The 26,606-nt window shown below is 40.4% G+C and overlaps 1 protein-coding gene across 1 annotated transcript in view; it reads right to left on the reverse strand.

Annotated features, from left to right (window-relative positions):
- Window positions 1-26,606, reverse strand: part of pde5a (phosphodiesterase 5A) — a 63,572-nt gene that overhangs the window by 15,241 nt on the left and 21,725 nt on the right. The window contains exons 10-14 of the mRNA XM_022747857.1: window positions 21,625-21,692; window positions 12,390-12,498; window positions 12,216-12,300; window positions 9,516-9,691; window positions 4,313-4,372 (exon numbers count right to left, since the gene is read on the reverse strand). Of these exons, the coding sequence (XP_022603578.1) occupies window positions 4,313-4,372; window positions 9,516-9,691; window positions 12,216-12,300; window positions 12,390-12,498; window positions 21,625-21,692 (498 nt within the window). The remainder of the gene's footprint in view (window positions 1-4,312; window positions 4,373-9,515; window positions 9,692-12,215; window positions 12,301-12,389; window positions 12,499-21,624; window positions 21,693-26,606) is intronic.

Consider the following 26,606-nt stretch of genomic DNA (forward strand, 5'->3'; position numbering starts at 1 on the left):
TCTGAGCACCCATGGGTGTGTTAATTCTAAACTAGATGTGTTCAGGAGCATTGTTGGTGTATTGGTATCTCAAGGCAGCAGAAAGTGATTGACCAACAAAAACCTGGTCTGAAGTTAGTGTTGCAGTATTTCACTGATATTTTAAGGGCGTATTGTCAGAAGAGTAATATGCACAGAGCTCACACACTCTGCCTGTTACACACAAGCAGAGTGAGCTGAAGATGCTCTTAGATGTTGGATGAGTCAGGTGAACATTACGACACAGCCTCAGAAGGTCAGAGCTTCTTTGTGACGTGTTGTGTTGTATAACGTTGTCATGTGTCATGGATGTCTCTTGGCTCTACCTGGTAAATCCTCCACAGTGTTTCCCATAGTCACCACAGTTTCATGACAAACTGAAGATTTATTCACACTTCTCTTCATATCACATCAAATATTTCTACTGTTGTGGTTTTTGCTGTTACTTAACTGTGGAGTTGCGAGCAGCACGTTGATTCACTCAGACCTTCTTTGCTCCTCAGGACACACAGAGCTGCTGTTTGTATCAGTACTGGGCTCACTGGTCAGGACTGGACTCACTAGTCAGGACTGGACTCAATGGTCAGGACTGGGCTCACTGGTCAGGACTGAGCTCACTGGTCAGTCACAATATGTAATGAAATCACCGCAAATAGAATCTAACTTTGTGTGAAACACTGCGCTGTTATAACAGCAATACGCCAATGTTCAGCACCTGGCTTTAAAAGAGAATAGGAGACGGCACTGTGATTGGTTTATTGGATGTTACGTCCAAAACACTCCCATGATTCATTAAGAGATTAAGTGTAACCCTTATGAAGCATGTGCCAAACTGTTTCTTCTACCATTAAAATAGCAAAAAAAAAGACATGAACACACACTTGTGTCACATGCAAGGGCACCGACCACAGACATGAGCTTTGGATCATTAAAAATGGGGCCCTTAATCTTACTTTGTTTTATCTTATTTTATTTTATATGACGAAACTGACATTAATGCTTTAACTATACAATAAAGAGGTTTTCAGTCTACGATGTATCACACATACCATATGTAGTGGTCTCTTGGGTAGAACAGACCCAAAAAATCAAGCCTGAGTCCTAGATACTAAGTGACACATCCTCTCTGTGTCACCCAAGGTCAGGTCATGTTGTTAGTTCAGCCACTTTGCCACAGGAGGAGGCATGTGGTGCAAAAGCTGTGCTGCACTGATTGGTTCATATTTGGAATGAGGTCAGAAAACCAGTTATGTACAAATGATCTAATTAACTAAATCATCAGACAGCCTGACAGCAGGGAGGTCCTTTAATGTTGTAGGGGATTTGTGTACAAAGGTAGAGGGCCAGATCTACAAAAAACATCTTGGGTTTCCTTCAAATGACTGATGGTAATTTAATGATTATTTTCACTGACACCAATCTGATGTATTACTATGAAAACAAAAACAATATACACAATGCAGAATCTAATATTTAAAACATTGGCTTCACAAATGCAGTATTTTCTGAGGAAAACTGGCTCTAAGAATACTAACAGTCACTGTTTGTTTACTACAAAGTTTGGTACCTTTAGATAGATAGATATATAGATATTTTATTTAAACCGTAGGGGAAATTCATGTGTCCATTAGCTCATTGTTGATAATAATAATAACAGTTAATAATAAATAAACAATAATAATTAGATTAGTCCACTTCCTTTGGCTGAGTTGTTGTATAGTCTGATGGCAGTGGGAACAAAGGATCTCCTGAACCTCTCTGTTTTGCAGCGCAGTGAGATGAGATGTTTGCTGCAGCTGTAGCTGCTTCTCCGTCCTACTAGAATGTTGTGGATAGGATGTATAAAGTACGACTGAAATGTACAATGTTCATGTAAGCCATGTCAATAAGTTGTAAAATAATATCAAATAAAATGCTACTCTTTATAAATGATTAGAATTTCACTTTCATTTTCTGTAGTTGTCATTTATAGTTATAGTAATTTTAAGTTCCAGTTAGCCTGGAATGTACAGATGAAACTTTTTTAACTACGTGAAGTGTTTAAGCTCAAAAGCATTTAAACCACAAACTGTAAATAAAGAAGGACGTAGCCTTTGTGACATCACCCACAGGTTTCTGAAGAACGATATTTAAACTCAGAGCGAGCTGCTCCACTGTTGCCATCTTGGCAGTGTCTGAGTCTGCCCATAACGCCCAGCTAATCCAAAAATGGTCAAATAGGAGGGGCGTGTGNTTTTTTTTTAACTATGTGAAGTGTTTAAGCTCAAAAGCATTTAAACCACAAACCGTAAATAAAGAAGAACGTAGCCTTTGTGACATCACCCACAGGTTTCTGAAGAACGATATTTAAGCTCAGAGCGAGCTGCCCCACTGTTGCCATCTTGGCAGTGTCTGACTCTGCCCATAACACCCAGCTAATCCAAAAATGGTCAAATAGGAGGGGCGTGTGTGGAGCTGAGACTTTGGTGTATAACAGTTTGTGGCAAACATACACTCACCCACCTGTCACCTATCACTCAAAGAGGCCACGCCCTCAATCCTCCTCAATCCTCCTTAATCCTCCTTAATCCTTAATAAAATGTAAACAGGTGAGTTATATAAACAGCTGTCATGATGGAGGAAATTAGCTCTAGAGACCAAAACTGTTTTTGTAACAGGCTGTAAACATGTTTATTTCTGCTGTAAAGTTGGACATTCTAATATGGGAGTCTATGGGGACACTATTGGAACCAGACTCTAGTGGCTGATTAGAGGAACTGTAGTTTTTGGCTTAAATTTTCAGCTGCTGAGGTTGGCTTAAATGCAAAAAGTAATTAGATTTTGTTTTGCAAAGGTTGGTTATGAGTGGAATATTAAGAACAGATGAAACTAAGGAGACAGACAGTGGTTTGCCTCTATAGAGTCATAGAAAGAAAGCTGAGATGTCTGAACTGCAGAGAAGGCAACCCTGTAGAGACGCCTGAGGGATGATTAAATGTTGAATAAATCTAAAAGCATTCATTGAAATGTGGTTAGGCATTCATGAAATCTAAAATATCATTTTTAACCATTTCTCTCCAAGGCTGTCTGCTCGATATCACTGGGCTGCTGCCTACAAAGACCAAAGGCCTTGTTAGTCTGGATTTCTGCATCATTACAAACTCTCCACAGCAATTCTGCTGCCACGCCTCCACCAGCTGCATATTCTTTTCAAATAACTACACAGTCAAGTGTTTGTGCACGAAGAGGACTTTGAAAACCCAGTGAAACAAAAGAACACCTATGACAAGTGGCCTCTAAACCCAGAGCAAATACAACTGTGTGGTGTCACTCTGAAACTCTGCATACATCAGTGAAATACTGTTTATAATGAGTATCATTGTATCAACATTCTGCTACTGCAACACAATCTGCTTCTGTGTCACTTGACCTTAAAACTAAAGTACAGAAGCAGAGAAGTACAGGCAGTGTTTTCTGAAATTTACATGACCAAAAAATATTTTTTGAAATGTTAGGTTTCATGAAATGTTATTGTTACTTCCCTGAGATCTCAAATATGTTTTAAAATCTGTTTTCTGAAATGCTGTTTTCTATTTTGCTGTATTATTTTTTATTATTATTTTTTTTATTTAAGTTTTGCACCACCTCTTTACCAATATATCATCCATTTATTAGCTATACCACTTAACCTTGGAGGGTCGCCGGGGGCTGGAGCCAATCCCAGCTGACATTGGGCGAGGGCAGGGTACACCAGGGGCAGATCTCCAGTCTATCACAGGGCTGAGACAAACAACCATTCACACTCACATTCACACCTACAGGACATTTAGCATCGCCAATTAACCTGCATGTGTGAAACCCACAGACACAAGGAGAACTTGCAGACTCCACAGAAAGGCTACAGGGTTTGAACATAGAACCTCCTCGCAGTGCACCACCGCGCTACCCCATCAATGTCATATTTTGCTAAATAATTAGTGACTCTACAACAAACACGGATGCTTCATGTCAACCAAAGCCCATTGTTCAAGGTGATTATAGGTTCATTCAGTGCATTTAGTGCTGATGATTTTCACCGTGTGCATGTGTGAGCTTGTGAGGAACACAGCCATCTAGAGTTGCTATACTGGCACTTTGCAGCTGATTCAGCAGGGTGGTGTAGTGTTACATGGCTGCTTCCTCTGACCTTGAAGGACAACATCTGCCTGTGTGTGTGTGTGTGTGTGTGTGTCAATAAATTAAATAATCCATGCATTGTTGGACACTGATGTGTATGTGGGTGTGTGTATTGTTAAATGAAAAAAATTTAATTTACCGCGGTTACCTGGAGTTCCCGGGATTCTTCCTCTGCAGCGGAGGCGTGATACGACAGGACCTGGAACACACACACACAACCACATGAGACAGGCAGACTCATCTCTATAGATCACCTCACTGCTTTGTGGTGTTTGTGATCATTTGATTTGACATAAATATTTTTTAGAATATCCAGGAAAGCACAATGTCATTTGTAGTTTAAGCAACGCTCAATAGATCTTTTCCATTTGTCAAACACAGGTGTAACATAGATGTGTAATGACATCATTAATGACATTATTAATTCATCATGGCATTGAAATAGTTGCTGGACCAGATCCATCATTCATATTATTAGCACGTAGCCTTCTCCTGCAATGACAAGTCAAAATGTCTGCTGCAATTTATAGTTCTTCAGGAGTGATGCTCTGCTAAATGACATGTTAAGATCATGATGAACAGGGTTTTGACAGAGGAGGAAAGAAAAGCTGTCAAACATATCAGTGAAATCCAAAATACGAAGAAACCCTCATGTTCTGGAGTTCACTGTCAATACAGCGTGAGAGCCTGGTGTCTTTTGAGCCCCCCCCCCCCCCCAAAAAAAAAAAGCGGAGACACAAGGTAGTAGCAGTTTGGGACATTCATTCAAAAAGTAAAAAGGAAAGAGAAAATGAAAAGTGAAAAGTGAAAAGTGAAAGTGGAAAGAAGCACAGATTGTGTTCATGATAATGTTTTTTCCAGAAAATCCAGTTGCTGCAGTACTGTTACCACTTGATGACTCTGTGTATGTGTTGTGGGTGTGTGAAATGTTTTGCCTTCCAAACGGCGGCATGGCGGAAAGAGGTGGGAACCTCTACACTAATGTGATAATATGAGAGTAACCTGCAGCACTGCTACTCAAATTGGTCTAAACAGTAAGCATGGAGCTTTCTTTCACTAAACCTGCACTCACATCCTTTACTTGAATCAAAGTAATAATGCCACAATGTAGAAATACTTGCAAATCTTATTTGAGTCAAAATAAACAAGTACTGGCAGGAAAATGTACTTGAAGTATCAAAAGTAAAAGTTGTCACAAAACAATGGGCCCTTTACTTTCAGTTATGGAGCTGCAAAGGTCCTGAGAGAATATATATTTGTCTAATGTACAGAAGATAATAGTATATGCATTAAAGTTATTATCATATGTGGCAAAATAGATGTATTTTAGTGATTTAATGACACATATACTGAGAGAAAACATGCATTTGTTAACTGTTGGAGATTTCATCATAATAGTTATACTGTGGTATTTTTTCCTCTATTATCTTGGGGCAATGTGACAAACCAATGCAGCATGGAAATACTCTTGTTTCATGATGGCTGAATTCAATTTAGCTGCTTCACCTTCAGGGTCCTGGTATTGTGTTTTGTATGATTTCTATCAGGTATTTAATCAGCTGCATGAATCAAAATCAGACGTTCCGGTGTGGTGCTGTAGTGTGGTGCTGGTTTCTAAAATGATTTTCCAGAAACAATACAGTACTATATCACTATATCATATACAATGATGGACAATTTTCTCCATATCGCACACTCCTACTAATGCTCTGTCAGAAAAAAAGTTGCATGATTTCTCACTGCTTGTACTTGAGTGGCTGGCTTTAACAGCATAACTCCATATAGATGTCATGTGATCAAAGACTCCTCACTGCAGCAGTGATCTCTGTTTCTCAACTCTAGTCTCAAAAGTACATTTTGGCCCAGTTTCTTCAAAGCTACTTTGTTGCTATTTTGACATCTGGTGACAGTATCATTTGGGGAAATAGTATTTTCTATGGAGAGTGGTCCTCCTCACTCATCAGCTTTACTTTAGGAAAGTGATGAAAGTACATTAAAGCCTAGAGTACTGAAGAAATGCTATCTACAATGTGTATTTAAACAGGTAAGCATGGAGCTAAACCATCATCAATCCAGCTCTGTATTATGTATCATCCTGCAGCCACATCCTTCATTTGATCAAAGTCAGGGTGAAAAGAAGAAGTGTAGACCAGACTGAGTGCAACCTGGTTAAACTGGGTAAGGTGGCAGAGGAGGTGGGCGTCAGCTGCAGTTGAGAGGAGAAATCACCTCTGACACCCTGAAGCTGACAGCTCCAGCATGGAGAACACACAGTGTGTATGCATGTGTGTTACTGAGAGCAGGAGAGGAACAGTACGTGTCACTAAATAGAGGGCGTAATAGTGCATTGAGTGTGTGTGGGCTCAGTTATGAATTTGTGCTTTTCTGGCTGTCACACACTGAAGGCAGGAAAGTGTCAAGAGGCAGATTGAAAAATCCTTCTGAATCGCCTCATTGTCACTCACACACCCACAAAAAGCTTTATCAGAGATTCTCTAACACACACACACACACACACTGTACTTTTCTATACTTGTATGCTTGTGAGGACCCTCACCACACACTGTCACACTTCATCTAAAGTATCAAATCTACACACCAGTACCACACTTTAGCCTACTATAATATAACATTCATTGTAATATTAACCCTGAAACCAAGTTCAAACCAAGTCAAGGTCTGAAATTAAAACTTGTTCCTCACAAAGAGAGGAATTCAAGAGCACACACACTGAGTTCTGAAATGACATATTCAGTTATGAAACTGCTACCTCTGATGTAGTATGTTATTATCATTATGACTACTTCACTGTCTACATGTAACCCTACTGTTAAACTCATCCTGAGGAGATAAAGTGTTTAAATACAAACGATCAAATCAAGAAGTATTTCATGTCAACTACCAAATACAAGCAGAAAAAGTGTGTTTTTATTTTTTCATTTTTAATCATGTTTTTAATTTTTTTTTTTACAGTGTTTCTTCTGGACTGGTAAGTAAACAACTGCTAATGCTAACATCAGCTATGTAGCAATAGCAAAACGTACTAATAGCTGACAAACCTTACATTGACCGTATGGCAAGTTTAATGGCGTCTGTGTGAGGTTGGAAATAAAGGTCCACTATGTTGGTTAGCAATGATACCTTTGTTCAAATGTATTACCACCGAAAATTCTAACACTTCTCTGTTACATTTTGCCTTTGGTTCATGCCAGTTAAATAACTTAGGCTAGCATATGCTCCCGTCAGTATCCTCAGTAGACCAGTCATTGAGTTTGGCCTTCATGGTCTACGATGGTTACAAATCGGGTCTCTGAATTGGGACACAGCTACAGAGAAAGGTGTGCCTCTCACTTGCAGGGCAGCACTGGTGATTCTAGAGCCAGACTTTAGTGGTCATTAGAGGAACTGCCGTTTTGGCACTTTTGTGTTGGCTTCAGTTTTCAGCACCATAGCTTGCCACTTGTTTAAATAAATATATAGATTTAATTTTGCTTTAGATTTTGTTTTGTTTTTATTGAGTATTTGGTTTTATTATAGTACCACTAACTCTTAGCCAAGCCACCCTCTGATATCTTACTCCTCATCTCCCAAACCCCTAGTTCCATTACTTTAAGGTGGTGCTAAGGTGAGATATAGTCTATATCTAACTCTCTTGCCTGTCAGAAATCATAGAATCATTGGCCAACTCACAGATATGTGCCCTCCTGGAAGATAACAGCTGCATCTGATGTTGTGGATGACACTGTTAACTCACTAAAAACCAACATTGTGCTGCACTCTTGTGGATTTGTCTAAGGTCTTCATAACATTTTCTAAATTAAGCTACTTTCATTCTACTTTCAAATATTGCATATCTTTCTGGTAGAGGTCAAACTCAAAATCAAGAAAAACAAATGATTCATAAAGGTGTCCCACAAGAATCGATGTTTGTCCCACTCTTTTTACTACATATTCATAACATCTTCCAAGTCAGAACTGCAATGTCTGTTTTTATGCAGATGATACCTCATAATATGGCATCGGCTCTACTGAAATCCAGGCCTTTTCCAGGTTGCAGTCTATTTCTAATGACCTTCAAACCTCTTTAGTGTTAATTTAAAGTTCTGAACTCAGGAAAAGACTAAATGTACATAATTCACAAGGGCACGAACCTTAGGTATTCCTTTAATGTTCAGTTCAGTGACTTTGTGGAGTTTTGTTACTGTTTCATCACCATGAGGTTTGTCAGGTAACAAGAGGAAACTCCAGGAAGACACTGGCCCAGCTGAAAAATAGTTCAAGCACGCATCTTCCTGTAATACCACATATTCGGTTTTTGTAACAAAAATTAAACAAAGACATGTTCATTGTTGAGTTTTAGAGATGCTAATAAGTGGCTCTAGATTAATTATTAGTACACAGACATGAGAGTCATATCAATCTTCTTATTCCACTCTCAGCAAGAAAATAAATAAATATATTTCCAACAAAGCTGAGAATTTTAAATGCCTCTCTCTAATAATGGTATGTCTCAGGCCTGGTACTCTTTTGAGTTGAGGTAAATAAAGGCCTAGCCCCTATTTGAGAATAGTATTTCAATGACATCCTTCCTGACCCAATCTCAATAAAGCCATATGTGTAATATGCAACAACTCCTCCAACCATATAGATCGTTTTTTTTCAACCATCTTATACGACCCATAGGAGCTACTCCTGAAATAACGCCCCTACGGGAGCATTCATACCAGACCTCAATTATCATGGTTACAACAATAAACATATACAATATCATCATTGTCGCCATGGTTACTATAATAACGGTCATGGCTTGGTTAGGTTTAGGAAAAGATCATGATTTGGGTTAAAATGAGTACTTCCTCAACATTAGACGATCTTTGTTGTCATGGTTACAATAAAAACAACGTGATTAACTCAGTTGAACAGTCATGGATAATAGAAACAATAATAAACTGCTGGTTTCACATGGGAATCGAACTCTGCTCTTCTGTGTCATATTCCTGTGTTTTGTTGACTACTCCATCCACCACAACCTCCGCCTGTCGTGGACTTTGTCTCTTTATACTACGTCACTGCACTTTTCCCTTTACTCCTGTCATCATTTCTACCACCACTAGATGTCGCTTAGCAACAAACCCTACCTATGGGTCATAATAGCCCGCTGCACAGACGACCTATTGGCTCGTTTTTTACAGGACGACAGCCTGTGTGATGTGTGTGATGTGATGACGTAATAAATTCCACCCCAATGGTAAAAGCCATTATTACCACAGACTGAACTGAAAGTTAAATGTGAAGCTGTGTGTGTGTGTGTGTGAGTGAGTGAGTGAGTGAGAGAGGCTGACCTCCAGAGTGACTTCCTGCTTTGCCATGGCTCTCTCCACAGTTTCGTACATCTGTGTGTTCTGGATGCCGAGACCACAGAAGATGGCAAATGCCTCCAGGAACTGCTCGTCATTCCTGTTGAACGCCTTCACGCTGCCCGACGCTTCATCCATCTTGTTCACCAACTGACATACACCTACATGGACACAGAAAAAGACATTAATCGTACCTGTTGCCGAACCCTTTTCTTGGTCCACTTTTTATAAGCGTCATCCCTATAAACCTCATGTTATGTAAATCTGGGGCCAGGTGGTATTCTAGCTGTAAAAAACTGTACACATTGTCAAGGGGCTGACTGTGTTACATACGAAGTCAATGGAAAGGCTCGACGCATCACAAATCGAAAATGTTTAAACTTCAGCAAAACATTTGCAGATACCCTGAAGCTTTATGAATCTGCCTCAAAATGGCAGAGTAAATGATGAGTTCAGAGGCCTGTACTACAAAGCAAGTTCAACATACACATTTTCTGGGTCAACTGAACCTAACATTGACCGTCCTGATAACCTGTTATCAACTGGCTGGGTTCACCAGAGCTGTTAATTATAAGCAACATCATCAGAACCATGAATGAAGTCCTTAATATGATATGAGAAGAAACAATGATACTTACTGGTAAGTTTGGGAACAACAATGTCCATAAGTAAAATTCAACAAGGTGAAATGTAAACAATACGATCACATGACTGGAATCAAAAGAAATATTTCTAAATATAATTATTATTAAAGTCAGACTAAGGATATACTGTAAACAAGTGAATGAATTATCATTGGTCCTAACTGAGTATTTTCGCTCTTTGTCTAATGATGAACAAACTGTTGTGAACAGGAGATGCAGATGAAACAGTTAAAGTTAATGTCAGACTGTTTCTGCTGCAGAGAGGAGAGAAAGAAAAGAGGAGAGAAGTAGTTGATGTCTGAAATGTTCATTTATAATCATGGAAATAATTAACAGTGTGTGGCTAATTGTTCTAATCAGAGACATCACAGGTTTAGTTTTTATTTCCACTTGTGGTCACGGAGTCTCCTCATGTTGTTCTGAGCTGCAGTGATGAAGAAGAGAGTAAAAGTCAACACAGTCAGGTATCCTGTTGGATTAAAGAATCTGTGTTCAATTAAAATGAAGCTATAATAGTTATGATATATTTATTTAGTGTGATAAACTCTCCTCTGTTTGTTAGAGGCTCTGTTTTTAAACCAGCGTGGACACATGCAAGTTCTGGAACAGCAAAATGATTCCACTGATTTATATAAATGTCTTCAACTTGATATTATTTATCACTTAATTGTAAACTCTTTTGTCCCTTTCAGGATCCTGTAAGAATGATGACTCCGTTTTTCCAGGTATCTGATTGGTCAGTAGTTTGGCTGTTGACAGGTTTTGATGTGATCCTCTGAAGTTAACCTGCGCTGGAGCAGGTTAGAAGTTTAGCATCAGTTACCATGGCGATTTACCCCGGTAACAAGTGAACCACCATCGTAGGACTGAAAACGTGAAGTTACCTCGATAACCTCAAATCCTGCTTCATAGTACAGACCTCAGAGCTCAGTCTGTGACTGTGCTGAACATTAACATAAACACAAACACACAGCCCATTGCTGGCAAGCTTACAGATAAGGTAAAGTTGGGACGTTGCACTGTTTGGCGCAGATAAAAACAAGACTGTGCAGACATCAAATTTGTGAGAATGACATGAGCCAACGTTTTCTTCGCTTTCTGCCTGAACACACCTTGTGGTGAGGACTGCTGGCCCCAGGTAGCTCAATAGAAGGATTGTGCAACGGTGTTAGCACAGAGAGCAGAATATTTCATTTGAACAGGCATAAGTTATATCATCTTAAAGGTGAGAACTTGAACAAGGTCTATGATAAGCTTACCTTACCTGATGTGTACCAAAGGTTAGCAGTTTTGTGCAAGTGACTGGTTACATAATCATAAAATGAGATATAATTATCAGTTTTTGTTTCACCTGGACACAAATCTGTGCCTGATGAGGACATGGATCTCTAATGCTAATAATGAGCTGTTTGATCTGGCTCATCACTAGGACTCTTAAAGGTAGGAGGAGAGGCTACGAGGACTTGTTTTGTTTGATCACTGAGGAACACCCACAGTCGCAGGTGATCTTTGTGGCCAACTAATGGAGCTGCTATCAGCTGTTAGTGCCAATGATAATCACTGTGATTTATTGAGTGGCAGGACTGTTCATGAATGAATAGTGCTCATGCTATGCTAAGATTTAAGATTGTTCAAGCTTATGCTACATCAATGCATTTAAAACTAACTGGAAAACCACATCGACAGTTTAGGGAGTGAAGTAAAGTGGGGTTAGTGTTCACAGCGCTCACCTCTCTGCAGGTTGGACCGTCATACTGCGTATGTTTGTGAGTGAGAATTAAACTGGTCTGTAAGATTTAACCACCGATCACATTGTCCTTGGTGTCATCTTAGTGGTTAAATCAGGTCTGTTCATCTTGAAAACCCAAGTGGGGTTGGGTGTTAGCTTTCTCACAACAGATGTTTAGTTGAGCTACAGATGGCCAGATGATCATGGATAGATGAAAAAGGGTGATTTAAACCCAGGCCCGGTACTTCAAAGGGTGCTCCACCAAAGAGAGAGAGAGAGAGAGAGAGAGAGAGAGAGAGAGATATCTCATACCTATGACTTTGTCCTTCTTGCCATTCCTAATGGGGGTGCAGAGCAAACTCTTTATCTGGTTGCTGATGTGATCTGGGTTTTCACTCTGTCAGAGGATGAGAGGGATAAGTTCTCACTGAGGGAAAAAAAGAAAAAGAAAATAAAGAATTGAAAAAGAAAGACAAAAGTACTGACTGTCCAGGGGAAGCGTTGGTCCTTGGTGACGTCTGCAATGTTGAGAGGCTGCATGGTGTTTTTAACGTACTGAGCGTACATGTAGTTAATCTGACTGACATCACAGTCCCTGAGGAGACACAAAAACACAAACAACTTCATAACTAACTATTCATAATGAGAGGAAACACCAGCATCACCTGGATTAACCTCTTAAACCCTGCAGGACCTGGTTATGATTCATGTTTCATATTTCCACTGGTGGTGGATTTTTTGTCGGTCAGAGATGGGGACTCACACTTAGGTTGAGCACACAGGACTTTGAGACTTTACTTAAGATGTGTCCTCAAAAGACTTGAGACTAGAATTGGACTTGGACTTTATCTTACTTCTTCTGCCAAGAAGATGAATTGTTCACCCAAGTCTGTTTGTTGTTTGCAAAAAGTACAGAACTGATTTGCACTGAGCTTGGCAGAGGGGTGGGCCAAGGCTCAGGATCAGATCCGGATTATCTATTATGACTGAATTTTTTTTTTTAATGAATTTGTTGTAGGTTGGGCAAGGAGTGGCAGGAAGATGCTTGATGGGCTGTTGGAGGAAAAAAGGTCCAGGTCCGGGCCAGAGACTAGTCTAAACCTCTTCACCAACACAAAACACAAAACCGCACTTTTATTGGAGTCAAAAAAGATTCAAAAAAGAAGTCACAGGAGATGATCAGAGTCCAATAAAATAGAATTTATTCTTTCACAAGAATAAAAGCAAGATCAGATCCGGATCCAAACTCAAGACAAAGATAAAGGTGCACAATCATATATAGCTTATATTCATATAAAATATATATATTTTCTAAAGTGAATCTATCACCGCCTTGGGATCAATGATGTCCAGCCCTGTGTGGAAACCCTCTAACCTCAGTTGCGAGTATAGCTATTCCATTGGATTATATAAGTTTAATATTCAGCATATTTATAATGCGTAGTATATTTTAGTGAAAATGTACTACCACAGGGCCAGCCTGGTTGTTGGGCCACGAGGGCGAGAGAGGGAGGGATTGAGAGAGAGCTAGAGGGAGAGAGACTGATAGCTCTGTGTCGAGGTGTCAGTCCAAGCGCAGCAGGCTGCACAGCGCACTGTGGTTCTCTGTGGCTGTCATCTCTGTCATGTCTGACTCCCCAGAAATCTACATTTGGTTTTATATGAGGTGGCAACAGAACCAAGATAACAATTCAGATAATCATAAAAGTGCTGAATATCGAATCTGATAATCACCCAGGCCGATAATCGGCCAAGCCCTGATAGTCAAAGCTACATTTTATCAAAGCATGCACAGCAGACAGACACAGTTAGAGACTAGCTGGTGAAAACAGTGCAGCATTTAGCAGCTAAAGAGACAGAGATAACAGGAGAGCAAATATTGGACTCAGTTTCATCAGGTGGACAAACACATCTCCAAATGAATGCTAATGTTGCTCTGTGTCCTCACTAACAGGTTATCCAGCAACTTTAAACATTCTCTTACAATATGTGTGTTTCTCTAGATGCTGCTGATTAGCCATGGTGGCTCTCACCGCTGATCATAACTACTGAGTTCATCATCTACTTAATTGGAATAGGACTCAAAGAGGACATACCCCACCATGCACCAGATGTTTTTAAGAGCAAATAGAAAGCTGGTTGGTATCACATCTTGAATGAATCTGTCAAACCGAGAGGTAAAATTTCTCTTTAGAGACACTAAGGAGGATGGTTTTTAAAGCTGCTTCCTAAAGCTCCACAGTAACAGCACTAAAGCATCTGCTGGTTAATGAGAGAACTGCAGCCTGGGAGCTACACCTGAGTCCATCTTGCACCCTGGCTAAGGTCTGAAAGCTGAAGCCATCAGTCATGTCTGTCAGCACTTAATAAGCCTGTTTGTTATCTTTAGTCGCTCCAAGTCCAACCACAGAGTCAGCGCTATAATACTGCATGATAAATGATGGAAAATGGATACATAAACATAGCATGAGGTTAAGGCAGAAACGAGTGGATTTTGGCTGGGTAACTCTGTGGTGGGATGGTATTTGTGTGCCTGTGTGTCTGTGTGTGTGTGTGTGTGTGTGTGTGTGTGTGTGTGAGAGAGAGAAAGAGAGAGAAGGAGAGAATATAAGTGTGTGTTAATGGATGACAGAAGGAATGATGAATAGAAAATGTGTGTTGAAGTGGGTGTGTGTCAGGGAGAAGAAAAGGGAGCGACAGATAAGCAGCGGTGGAGTGTAAGTAGGTACATTTAAGATTCAAGATCTCAAGATCAGCTGCACCAGTTATGTTTCAGATTAAGATTTTTACATGTAAAACATATGATGAACAAAATCTTCTCTTTATTCATGTGAATACTGTCCATGATGTCACTGACTCTAAACTTCAACTGCTTTACTAAAGCTTTTGCTCTTCAACTCTTGTAGCTCCCACACCTTTCCCTCCTCACACTTCTACATCAACCTATAGACTAATGTGCTCTTTACACAGTGCAAATACTTCAGCCCACAACTGCTCCACAGACTCAAATATAAATTAAGGAGTGGATTTTCAGAGAAAAACAGAAAAAAACATTTTCTTAAATTCACTAGTCTCCACACTTTTGACACTAGGAACACCAACATTGCCCAGACGTGTGCAGCAAGGTCTTCTAGCGCTGGAGCTTTAAAGAATTTGGTGATATGAGTTACTTTTTGATTCCATCTTAACTGTTAAGAAATTCAAAGCAGCTGTTTCAGTGGCTGATATTAATGCAAATCTTCTTTCACAGCTTTAAAGCACTGTATTTCTACTTCCATCTTTGGCAGTGTATCATTTGCCTTTAAGCTGTTACAACATGTTTCAGCTATCAGCTTCTTCAGCTAATGCATTTTATATCTCTCAGCTTCAGTTTTACATTTCATTCCCCAAGTTTCAAAAGCAATGAATTTCGGTTGTTATCAGTTATTTTTCAACCATTTTCATTGCTCCTGCAATTTCCTTCAGTTTTCAGCTTCCACAACGTATTTAAGATTCCAGCTTCTAAGTTTTAATTGAAATTCAGCTGTATGTCTCTCCAGCCATTTCTCTCTATGCAAATCATTTCAGTTTTTTTCAGGGAATGAAGTTAGGACTGCTTCAGCAACTTCTTTTGATGCAATGCAAGTCACTGTTTTCAGCTTTTTTACGCGCTCACTTCAGCTTTTTCAACTCTCACTTTAGCTCGCAGGATTTACAGCATTCTTCAGCTGTCAGCCTCTACTTTCCAACTCTACATGTCAGCTCTTTATCAGTTTTAAACATTGCTTCAGCCACTTCCATCATCACTTCTGCAGTTTGCTCAAGCATTCAACTTCCAAATTCCTGTAGCTTTAAGCTTCCAAGTTTTGATTTTACATTTCATCTGTTTTTCCAGCATTCAGCAGAGTCTCCTTTCTCACACATTTGAGAGGTGTCTCTCAGCCTAATCCCTGGGTCAGATCAGATGATTAGACTGCACATACATAACCAATCTGACACACAGATGAAAAGACATATGAAGAGATGCAAAAGACACACTCACACAGACACAATCATGTTTAGATCCCTGCACTTTACATTTAGCTTTGTGTCTACATCCTGCTAATGTTTAAATAAATGGTTTCATCGTGTACTGTATTCCTTTGATTAATGATGAGGCTGAGCCACACACACACACACACACACACACACACACACACATTGCTATTTCTCTGTAATTTAGACCATAGTTAAATGGATTTTCACAATGTAAACCAAAATAATGGTAATTGTGAGGATATAATGACCCAAAAAAAAAATCACATTTAGCCTAAATTTTCAAGCTTTCTATATTTAACGCTGGAATTGTTGAGTATCCTTGAACACCTTTATTTCTTCCTTCATACAAATTTATGCCAGCGATGCAGACCACCTTCCAGTATTTCCAGCAATGAAGCTCAGATTCAGCTTTTAGCAGCTTGCAACACAGTCTAGTGTCAGCTTTTCCAGAGGACAGCGATCGCACCACAGTTTCTTCAGAAAGTGTGTTGTCTCGTTAACAGTAAACCACTCTGAGAAGAGTGTTTCTGTATCATTTATTGTAATTCATTGATGGCAAATAATATGGTCCTTTTACTTCAGTAACATTTTCAGTGCAGGACTCTTACATGTGATGGTATTGTATACTGTGTGTGTGTGTGTGTGTGTGTGTGTGTGTGTGTGTGTGTGTGTGTGTGTGTGTTTTGCTTGGTTTCAGGCTAACTGTAACAATATGTTCTGTCCAGACTGGCCTCAACTCACACACACACATGCTTCGAAATGATGGAGTTTAATTAGCCAAACACTCCACAATCCACATTTCTTCTCCCTCTCTCTGTGATTGACTTGAATGTGGCCACAGAATAGCTACCGGCATCAGCAAACCATGACAGCGTCTCGCTGGCTTTCAATTCAGAAACACAATCAAACTCTAAATCCAGAAAAACTTAATTGCCCCACTCTGTTAACTTAAAAAAACGCTCTATCTGTGATTTGTGCGAGCCGGATCAACATTGGTTCAGCTCAACTGAACTTCCTGCTTTGGTGAAACAGAAGCTGTGTCGTTGGGAAGCCACAGCCTGGGGATAATGTCACTATAAAAAGCCTCCTGCGGTTCCAGCTGGTCAAAGCTAACATCCTGTAGGGCCCCTCCCCTCTCGCCGTGGCCCAGCTGGAGCCGCCCGGTGCCTCCGTATCGCAGCCCCCAGCACATACACACTGTGGTATTTAAAGAGCGTTATTAGATCTAAACAGGGGAGAAACAGCCATGAGAGAAGGCTGTAAAAAACGACACACTACAGAGGATGAGACAAGATAAGACATCTGGTTTGTGTCATCCCTGACTGCTGGGATCTTCACGACCGCCTGTTTTCCTTCGCTTTTGCTCCAGCTCTGTTTGCACACACAGATATAATGTATGGAAAGAAATCTATCTCAGTGTGTGTGTATGTGCGTGCGCGCGCACACGTGTGTGTGTGTGTGTGTGTGTGTGTGTGTATCTGGTTGTGTTTGTAAAGATCAAAGAGGCTGTTAATGACTAAATCTCCATCAGCTGTATAGCTGGTCGCCATGGTGATGGTGACAGATTCGCTGCTTGAGACGCAGACCTTAGTGAGAGTGGGTTATTCAGTATAAAGTCATGTACGTTGCTAAAGTTTTTACACGGTCAGCTCTGCAGGACCTTCCAGCACATGTCTGTGCAGGTTTGGTGTTCCTGGTGTCAAAGATGTGGAAAATGGAGCGAGTTTAAGAAAAGCGTTTTTCTGTTTTTCTCTCACAATCCGCATCTTAATTTGATATTATTATATAATATAATAATCCACTCAGTGGGTTTCAATGCTGTCCAACTCTTCAGACCTTGGAAAACTGTGTCAAGTCTCCTTTTGGACACAGGAACCTCAGAAGACCTGACAGCTCCATCTGGTCCACCAATAAAAAAAGGGTCAAAAACTTTGCTCTCTATCTGGTTTCACTGACTTCATGTCTCTGCGCTGTATCGCTGCCAGGAGCAGGTATTAGGGGCAAAAACAGAACCAATAAAAGCTGACAGAAAGCATAGTGTGTGATCCTTTCAATGTACAATGTATATCACCAAAGTATATCAGTATTAACTTTGAGCTTCCTGATTTTTAAAGTGAAGTTTTCCTGGCTGTTGGAGGACTGAAGGATCGTCCTTTTGGACTGTGTTTAAAGGATAATGTTGGAACCACTTCATCTTTTGTTACTGTCAACAAATCCCATGAAAAGCAAACTGTGCTCGTTCATCTGTCAGCACTTTTTTTTTATTTTCCTCCCTTGTCTGTGGCACTCAGCAACAAGCCTGTTGGATCCTACTGAAGTTACCAATCTCTATAAATAGCTCACATGGTAACATTTTTAAAACAGGTTCAGTAATTTCCTAAAACAGCTGGGCGCTGTATCTTTGAACAAATGTTACTTGAACAGGAGGAAATGGTGCAACTTTGGGGACTATTTTCAGCTGTGGATTAATAAATATTTGGTATTAGTGAGTATTTATGGTCAGTGTTGTTGACCCTACATGTAGCCATGCTACTAGTTAAATTAGCAGTAGCTGTAAAAATGTATAGTAGTGAGCTACTTTTTAAACTAACTAGCACAGTAGCATGTCTAAAAGTTATGTAGTGTGTTCTGTTTTCTCTTGAAGGAGAGAAAAAACATCCCTGCAACTGCATCTGTTTATCATATTATTTAACAGTAGATGTTTGTGAAACAGAATCAGTGTGTGAGGACCTTGTGGTGTAGGTGCATGTGGTATTGACTCAAGAGAGTGACGATGTCACCACTGAGATGTGGTTGAAGGAACGAACCAAGTGACATCAAACCAAGTATCCAACCCAGTCCAGCAGCACTTGATTTATCTTTTTGGGTAAATGTGACCTGGATGAAGACAATGCTCTGAGGCTGTAAAGTCTTTGTTTAAAGGTTTGAAGTTTTGTACTCCCTCCATAAATTCTATAACTCAAACTGGTCCACATAAAGAAGAAACACACACACACACACACACACTTGGGCTGAGATTTAGATTGAATTTTAGATGCTGTGGGGAGGCCAGGCCACCCCAGAGAACAGGGGGGGGGGGTTTCTATCTGATTGCATCTTAAATCAGATTACTGCTTATTCACTCCTCCAGGCTGGAGCAGGAGTTTAGCAGGAAACTCTGCAGCTGCTGCCTCCTCCAATCCTCCGCTGCCATCCTACTCGTACCGCCTGTAAATCCTTAAACCCTTTGGTTTTCTGATGTGCCACTTTATCTCCACTTCTCCTCTGCTTCTTTGTGTCATCTTTTGCTTCTCTTTCAATGTTTTTTTTCTCCCCTGAAATAAGAACTGTGCTGTCTATCACTTCTAGAAGAGAAAGAGGAATGAACTAAAGCCATCTGCGTTTTCTATGTTCAAAGCAATCTTCCCTTGATGAACACTGTCTGCTATACAAATTACGTTAACAGTAAAAAAAAAAAAAAACATTGCATTGAGCTTCTTCAAGAACTTTTAATTGCATTTCACAGTCTTCATCAGCAGCAATTAGTAAAATTAATCTGCTAATGAAGGCCATGACATGTTGTTGAAAGCTCCAGCAAAAGTTAGAAATGGACATTGACAGAGTGTCAACAACTAATCTGCAACAGCAAATACTTTCTCCCACAGATTCTTCATTGCTAACATCCTTCATTTGTTTTAATATATGAGATCTGCTTCTGCACCTTAACCATGACTTACACTGTTATGGTTATGTGTATAAAAGCTGAAAGAAAGGGGGGCACCGAGGTGTTGGGTCTCGGGGGGGAGGGGGTTATTTAATGCTTAAATTTGAAACATTAAAGCTTACAGCAATGAGACTAGATGAGACGACTCTTTACTTCAGTGTTTCTGTAGCGCAGCTCCATGTCGCCTTCAGGGGAAAAGGACATCAGAGTATTGTCTATAAAATGTCACCAAAATGGGTTTTACTGCAGTGTTTCCAACACAAGACACTGATTCACTCGTGGAGGCCACACCATCGACACGGACCACCACTTATTGACTTTTTTTTTTTTCTAGTATCTAAATGGGTAAAATCTTATTTCATTGTAGAGCTGCAGGCAGCACACTGAGTCACTCAGCCTCTCCTTGCCCCCCTCGCTCTCCTCGCTCACATTAACACACTGACAACAGAGACGTCTGTCACAGAGTGACTGGCTATAGAGCACTGAGAGAAATCCCGCTGCCTCAGTGAGCCGGTGGACCTTGTCTGTCTCTTCCCCGGCCCGCACTGATATAGGGCTTTTTGCTAGTCTAGTCATTCACACATTCACTCACACATTCATTCATCACACCCATAAGCACACTCATACACTGATGGAGCGTGTGTGTCAGGACTGGGCTCAATCGTAATCCGTAATCAGCCCTCACTAACCCGACCATGTGAAGTACTGGAACTGTGTACATTGTTCAGGTATTTGTCACAAATTACTATGCAATTGCAATATTTGCAGTGGAACTCCTCATATACAGTATTATCCAATCCAATTATTCAATAATTCATTTAAGAAATTTGCTAAAACAATATTCAGCTAGCTTGATTCCAGCTGAGGTGGTTAATTTACACCTCTGCCCCATGCTGCACAATATGATGATATGTGACATTGTGTTTGTGTTTGTTTTTTTACCTTTTACTTTTTACAACATTTTGCAAGAGGAGCAAAATATCAGCAAGAGCAAAAAAAACTACCATAGCTCTGGATTCATACCTTCTCCTAGTGCACAACTTCCACTGTGTTTATTGTATGAACAAGCGTTTTCAAATGAAGCTTTGAGCCTCTTTCTTGTTTTGAGCTGTTTTGCTCCCTGGGGCACTAATGATAATGAGATTCCAAGTGTCCAGTTCAATCAAACCTGTTATTTGGCATCACTGAAAAGCTTTCTTAATGACATAACACAAATACACTGCATGATACAAGCAGAGTAAAAAGGTCTGTCTCAGGCTGCCGAGGTGGAGCCTCAAAAGTACAGTACAACACACAAACACACAGGTAATATGAACATTAACATCTTCTGGCTTAAACAGATTAGGCATAGAAAAGTGCTCCATCAAAATGCAACAAATATAGCTGTCACATGTAATGAGAGTGCATGTTGACCTCAGAACAACTGTGTCTGTGCGTGATAGACAATTGTTAGATTCTCCTGGAAAGGTCTCGGGCTGCCTCCAAGAAAGGGCCCACTTTATCATGATAAACAGGTTGTGATTGAGGAGCTGTCAAATCGACCCTAATGACAGTGTATCAGGCCAAAGGAGCCCGGCTAATGAGAACAAGATCTAATGTCTGGGAATTTGGCAGGTGAAGGAGGTGGATTACCTCAAAAAGATCCCGAGGGGCATTAAACCAGCTCAGCAGAAGTATTGGACTGAGCCGCTCTGCCTTGTCTTTTCTACTTAAATTCAAAGTGACTGAATGGGCACAATAAGACTTTCTTTCCTGCCAAAACACTGCCTTATATCTCTCTTTTCCTGTTCCTTCTTACATGTGATGATAATGAATCCTTGTGCTAGTGCCCATTACACAAACGTCATCTCAGGGGCTCTGAGGGAGAGGAAAGGGGTAGTTTGCAAATGCGAGGAAACATTAGCACTAATAACCGGTGGAAATAGCTGGAGTACGCCTCAAGTTCAATCTGCAGGACTTTTAATTTAATAACAGGCTTCAGTTGAGAGGGGAACGCCTTACCTTTTGGGAGCGTCTAGGACTTCACCCAGCTCCTCGTATTCCATGTGAAAGACACTGGAGAAGGAGTTCTGCAAAAAGAATAAAAGTAGCTTTATTTGTCTGGGATATTACAGACTGAGAGATGTGGGGAGGGACTGGACGGGGATGACATGTGCTCAGCAACATGTCATTAGGAACATGAATACATACAGGGTCTTGGTTCTGTCTAGAAAAAGATATTGCATGCTTGGCTGCAGGTCCACCCTGTGTTGTTTTTTCGGCCATATCAATTTCCTCATTCCCTCCAATTAAGCCATTACAACTAAACCCAGTTAAGCAGCAAGACCCTGCACACTGCCTGAAACATGTCTCCCAGCATGAGAAAGGGAGCGTTGATCTATTACCTATCCAGCCTCGCCAGAACGAGAGTTTATTTCCACATTCCAGTGCTCTTTTCCTCTTTCCCCCTTATAGGGACTTGTTTTCTCTCAACCTGCACTCCCAGCCTCACAAAGGATCCTTTTTCCATTTTTAAGAGGTGGGGACAGGATGTTAAAGATAGACAAGGATTCTTCGTTTTGGAAAAATTTGCCCCCCCCCCCCCCCCCCCCCCTACCCTTGCATGCACATAAACTCCCCTTTGCTCTGCAGCATCGGTTCACCATGATCTACCTAGGTGAGGGTAATAAAGCTGTTATAAACAGAAAAGGGGGGGAGGTCATGACATTTATTGGGGTTTCTGGCAAGGGGGAAGGTTTATAACTGGGTGACAAATAATGGAATTTTTTTTTTTGCATGTAGGAATATTGAAATAAATCTTCTTCTGTTCTTTGGAAGCATCAGTTAAGGTTTTACGTGTCAAGGAAGCACAAAGGAATGGTGCGCTGGGTTTTCACGTCCAGTTATCAGAGTCAGTAGCAGACACATAAATCTACTGTCTGCTCATGTTATGATATGATTTATGTGTTTAATAGTGGAGCTGAGCACTGACCAAGAAAACAAAAGGAAAGAGAGCTCAGGCTGTCTTCACCAGAAAACTGACATCATTGGTTGTTAAAATACTTTTCCCTCAAGTGACTTATTGCAATCATATGTGCAAGTACCGTCATCTCTAAGTAATAAAGGTGGAGACATACAGAGCTAAAGGGATCAAGTGTTTTTGTTCACCAACCCTGGTTGGTTCCCTCCACTAAAAGACAATGGGATTTTTCCATTGTCCTCTGAAAATAAACAGCTGTTTCTGATCCTGAGGTTTAGTTCAGCAGGATCATCTTCACTAATGAACATCACTCTATGATGTTTGAAGCATAAATACAATCAGCAGAAGTAAAAAGCTAATGTTATAGGCTATAAACCAACTACACCACAGTCACATGACTTCAACACCACGGTCACATGACTTAAACTTCACCACCACTAAACTTCAACTTCTAGTTTGATTTAGCTTTTCATGTTCAACATGACGACAACCTCTGTGGTCTCATTCAGACACTTGTTAGCAACGAAGACGTAAAAGCTTCAAGAAATCAGGACTGGAGTATTTACTGACATATTTTATGTTGTAGAATAAAAGGTGAAAATGTCTTGAGCAGGTGTTAACCACAGACCTTATTTCAGCCATGCGACCAAAACCAAGCAGCAACCTCTGATATAACTCACCTGTTTACATTTTATTAAGGCTTAAAGTTATGTATTATTAAAGGCTGCTTTGAGTGACAGGTGGTTGAGCTTATGTTTGCCACAAACACGCATGCACCGAACGCTCAGCTCCACACGCGCCCCTCCTCTGACCATATTTGGATTAGCTTGGAGTTAGGGGCGGAGTCAGAAACTGCACAGCTTCAAAATCGCTCTTCAGAAACCTGTGGGTGACGTCACAGAGGCTACGTCAATCTTTATTTACAGTGTATGCCAAACACCAACTCAAAGAACTTCAGGGTGAGGGAACAGGACGTGTTAAAATGCTAACTCGTTTCTGGGTTTTAAGACTCATTCCTGCAGAACTCATAATAATAATAATAATTTTAACCATGACTGCAAGGGAGTCTTTCCCTAACATTAATCACGTAGTTTCAAACAAGCCAACAGTGTGGATCTAGGGGTTACAGTGTTGGTAAGTTGCTCAGTCAGTCAACTAACTTTGTTCCAAACTCAAACACCTCAGCAACTATTTGATTGATTGGAATACAATTTGGTCAAGCTCCCGAGAGGATGAATCATAACTCATGGTCCTCATGATTCCCTGACTTTTCATCTAGTGCCACCAGCAGGTCAAAGTTTTCAGAGACTGAATCATCCTGACTGTGGTGGTCCCATGACCAGCACCACGATGAGGGTGACATGTGGAGTAAAATGTCTGAATGTGTGACCATAACATTTGGTACAAACAGTCATGTTTCCCAAATGTTGGGTAATGAGCTCTAATTAGTCTCCTATCATCATTAGGTCAACATTATAATTGGATTGGTTAGTTTAGTTTATGACCAAATACTTGCAAACTAAAGCCATTCCCATTAGTCTCCACTGTATGTGTGTAGCAAACATGCTAAAATCTAAAAGAATCAGGAAGGACCTGATAAATAATCAATCATTAATAGTAGTGGTAGTTCTGAATGACTACATAATAGATAATGCTGAGTTACTAGAGAACAGACTGGGAGATACTGTATTAATGAATCATTAGGTAATGAATACTACATAATTATCTGCATAATGAATGCTTACCTCAAACTACTCACGTGTTTGTGTAGCTTATTGTAAATTATGTTAAACTTCATTATAAAACCAATGTATTTTGGTTAGTGCTCCTCCTGGGTGAGAGCCTCTCACAACTGTAGAAGAAAGAAGCAAAGTAGGGTTTCTGGTACAACTTCATCTATTTACAAACTGCAAGTGGAAATGCGTTGGTCTCACAATAAAGTTGATCTTGAAAACAGCAGGTGGTTTAACAACTGCAATGTGACCTGAACAGTACGTACACACACACACACACACACACACACACACACACACACACACACACACACACACACACACACACACACACACACTGCCTAATATGTTTCTGGAGACCTGTAGCCAATTCCAGATTTGCTGTATTTCTGCTGGGGAGACTTAAACAACACAGAAGAACAAAACACTCCCAGTGGCAGGTCAGATGTCAGATCCTATCACATGTCATTTGCACACACACACACACACACACACACACACAGAACACAAAACACACACACACAAAACACACATATTCCTGAACTCACACCACACGAATGCCAGCACACACAGAATACTGGGTAAAGACACAGGCACACACATATACAAATGCACACACACACACACACACACACACACACACACACACACACACACACACACACACACACACACACACATTCACAGCACTATTTCCAAACAGATGCCACACACTGCAGTAAACTGAAGTGAGCCAACACAGATGAATGTCTTAAAAACTCCTGTGTTATTGTTGGTAGAGTCAGTGAAGAGCAGCTCAGTCATTTACTAGACTTCTACAGGAAAGCTCCTCTCCCAGAGAAGAGGTTGTGCTCAGACCCACAGAGCTGTGGGTCCAGCCTGAGAAGCTACAGACATTAACACTGACAGGGCCATGTAGCAGCTAAGGCCAGTAAAAGTCTGAGAGTAAATGTTGAGTAATAGTTGAGACACATGTTGAGACAAAATTAAAATACGTGGTTAGCAGGTATAATGTTTTACCATGTTCATCATCTTAGTGTTAGTCTGCTAAAACACTAACACAAAGTACAGCCGAGGCTGATGGGAATGTTGTTAGTTTTGCAGATATTTGGTCATAAATCGAAGAATTGGATGAACTAGAAATTCTGCCATGTCAGTGGCACTAGATGAAATGTCAGGGAATCACTAAAAGTGTTTTCAATTAATCCTGGAGTGAACATGAATGTCTGTAGCAAATTACATGGCAATCCACCCAATAATTTCCTAAAACCACAATACCAACCAACACATGAACCTGGTGGTGCTAGAATCAGGGGATCACCTGGGATTCACTGGGATTCATATCTGCATCAAGTTTCATCTCAGTCGCTGGCAATCGTCCAATAGCTGTTCAGATATTTCAGCCTGAAACAATGTGGTAGACCAATCAAAAGATAAAAAGGATAATACTGCCATCCCTAGAGCTGCTTACCAAACAGATTTGGAAGTAATCAAAGTGAAGCAATATGGGGCCTTTGGAGCCCTTGAGGATTTGGGAGCAGCTGCCTGTTTCGCACAATTGGTAATCCTGTCTTCTGTCATTTCAGTGTAAACTCCTCACTGTGAAGTCTTTACATATCTATAAACACATGCAGTCTAATGTGGGATGGATTGTCCATGATGGAAAGCAGATTGTTCATTGACCTCCTTTTTCCTCAGAAACTCAAATGTCTCCAGGTTCTGACCCACCGTTGTCCTGGCCTTGTAGATGTGTTTCTGCTGTTACCTCAGCAGACCACAGCACAGTAGATGCCACTTGTTACCATAGACTCAGGGTGGAAGTAAAAATCTCAGAAAGAGATACATGAAAAATACAGTATATAAGCAAAACTATCTGCATGGTCAGATCCCATTAGAGGCAATAAGTTAAAGGTTTTCTCAGTCCTTTGTTCCACATTGACTGAATCTTGAAAATATCAGTTGTTTAATGTTGTTATGTAACTCTTATGAAAGCTGCTTTCAGAGCCTGGACAATGTTTATAACAAGAGCCTTCACCTCAATTGCTCTAACCTAGTTATAATAAATACAAGTCAAGTTAAACACCATTGTTTTGTAACCCAATACAAACCACTTCAACAGCATTGCACTCCCCATCCAGTTAACCCAGACCTTAACACCAATATTGAATGGTGAAGTGGCTGTGTAGCTGATACTTTGTGAAACCAATATTTACAATACATTGACAGTCAGTACACTCAGCCTTCAGCCCACTGGAATGAATCCTCGAACTGAGCTCTTGTTTTTGGAACTG

This window comes from Seriola dumerili, unplaced genomic scaffold (assembly GCF_002260705.1).
Source record: "Seriola dumerili isolate Sdu_G_001 unplaced genomic scaffold, Sdu_1.0 BDQW01000111.1, whole genome shotgun sequence".
In the NCBI taxonomy this organism is placed as follows: domain Eukaryota; kingdom Metazoa; phylum Chordata; class Actinopteri; order Carangiformes; family Carangidae; genus Seriola; species Seriola dumerili.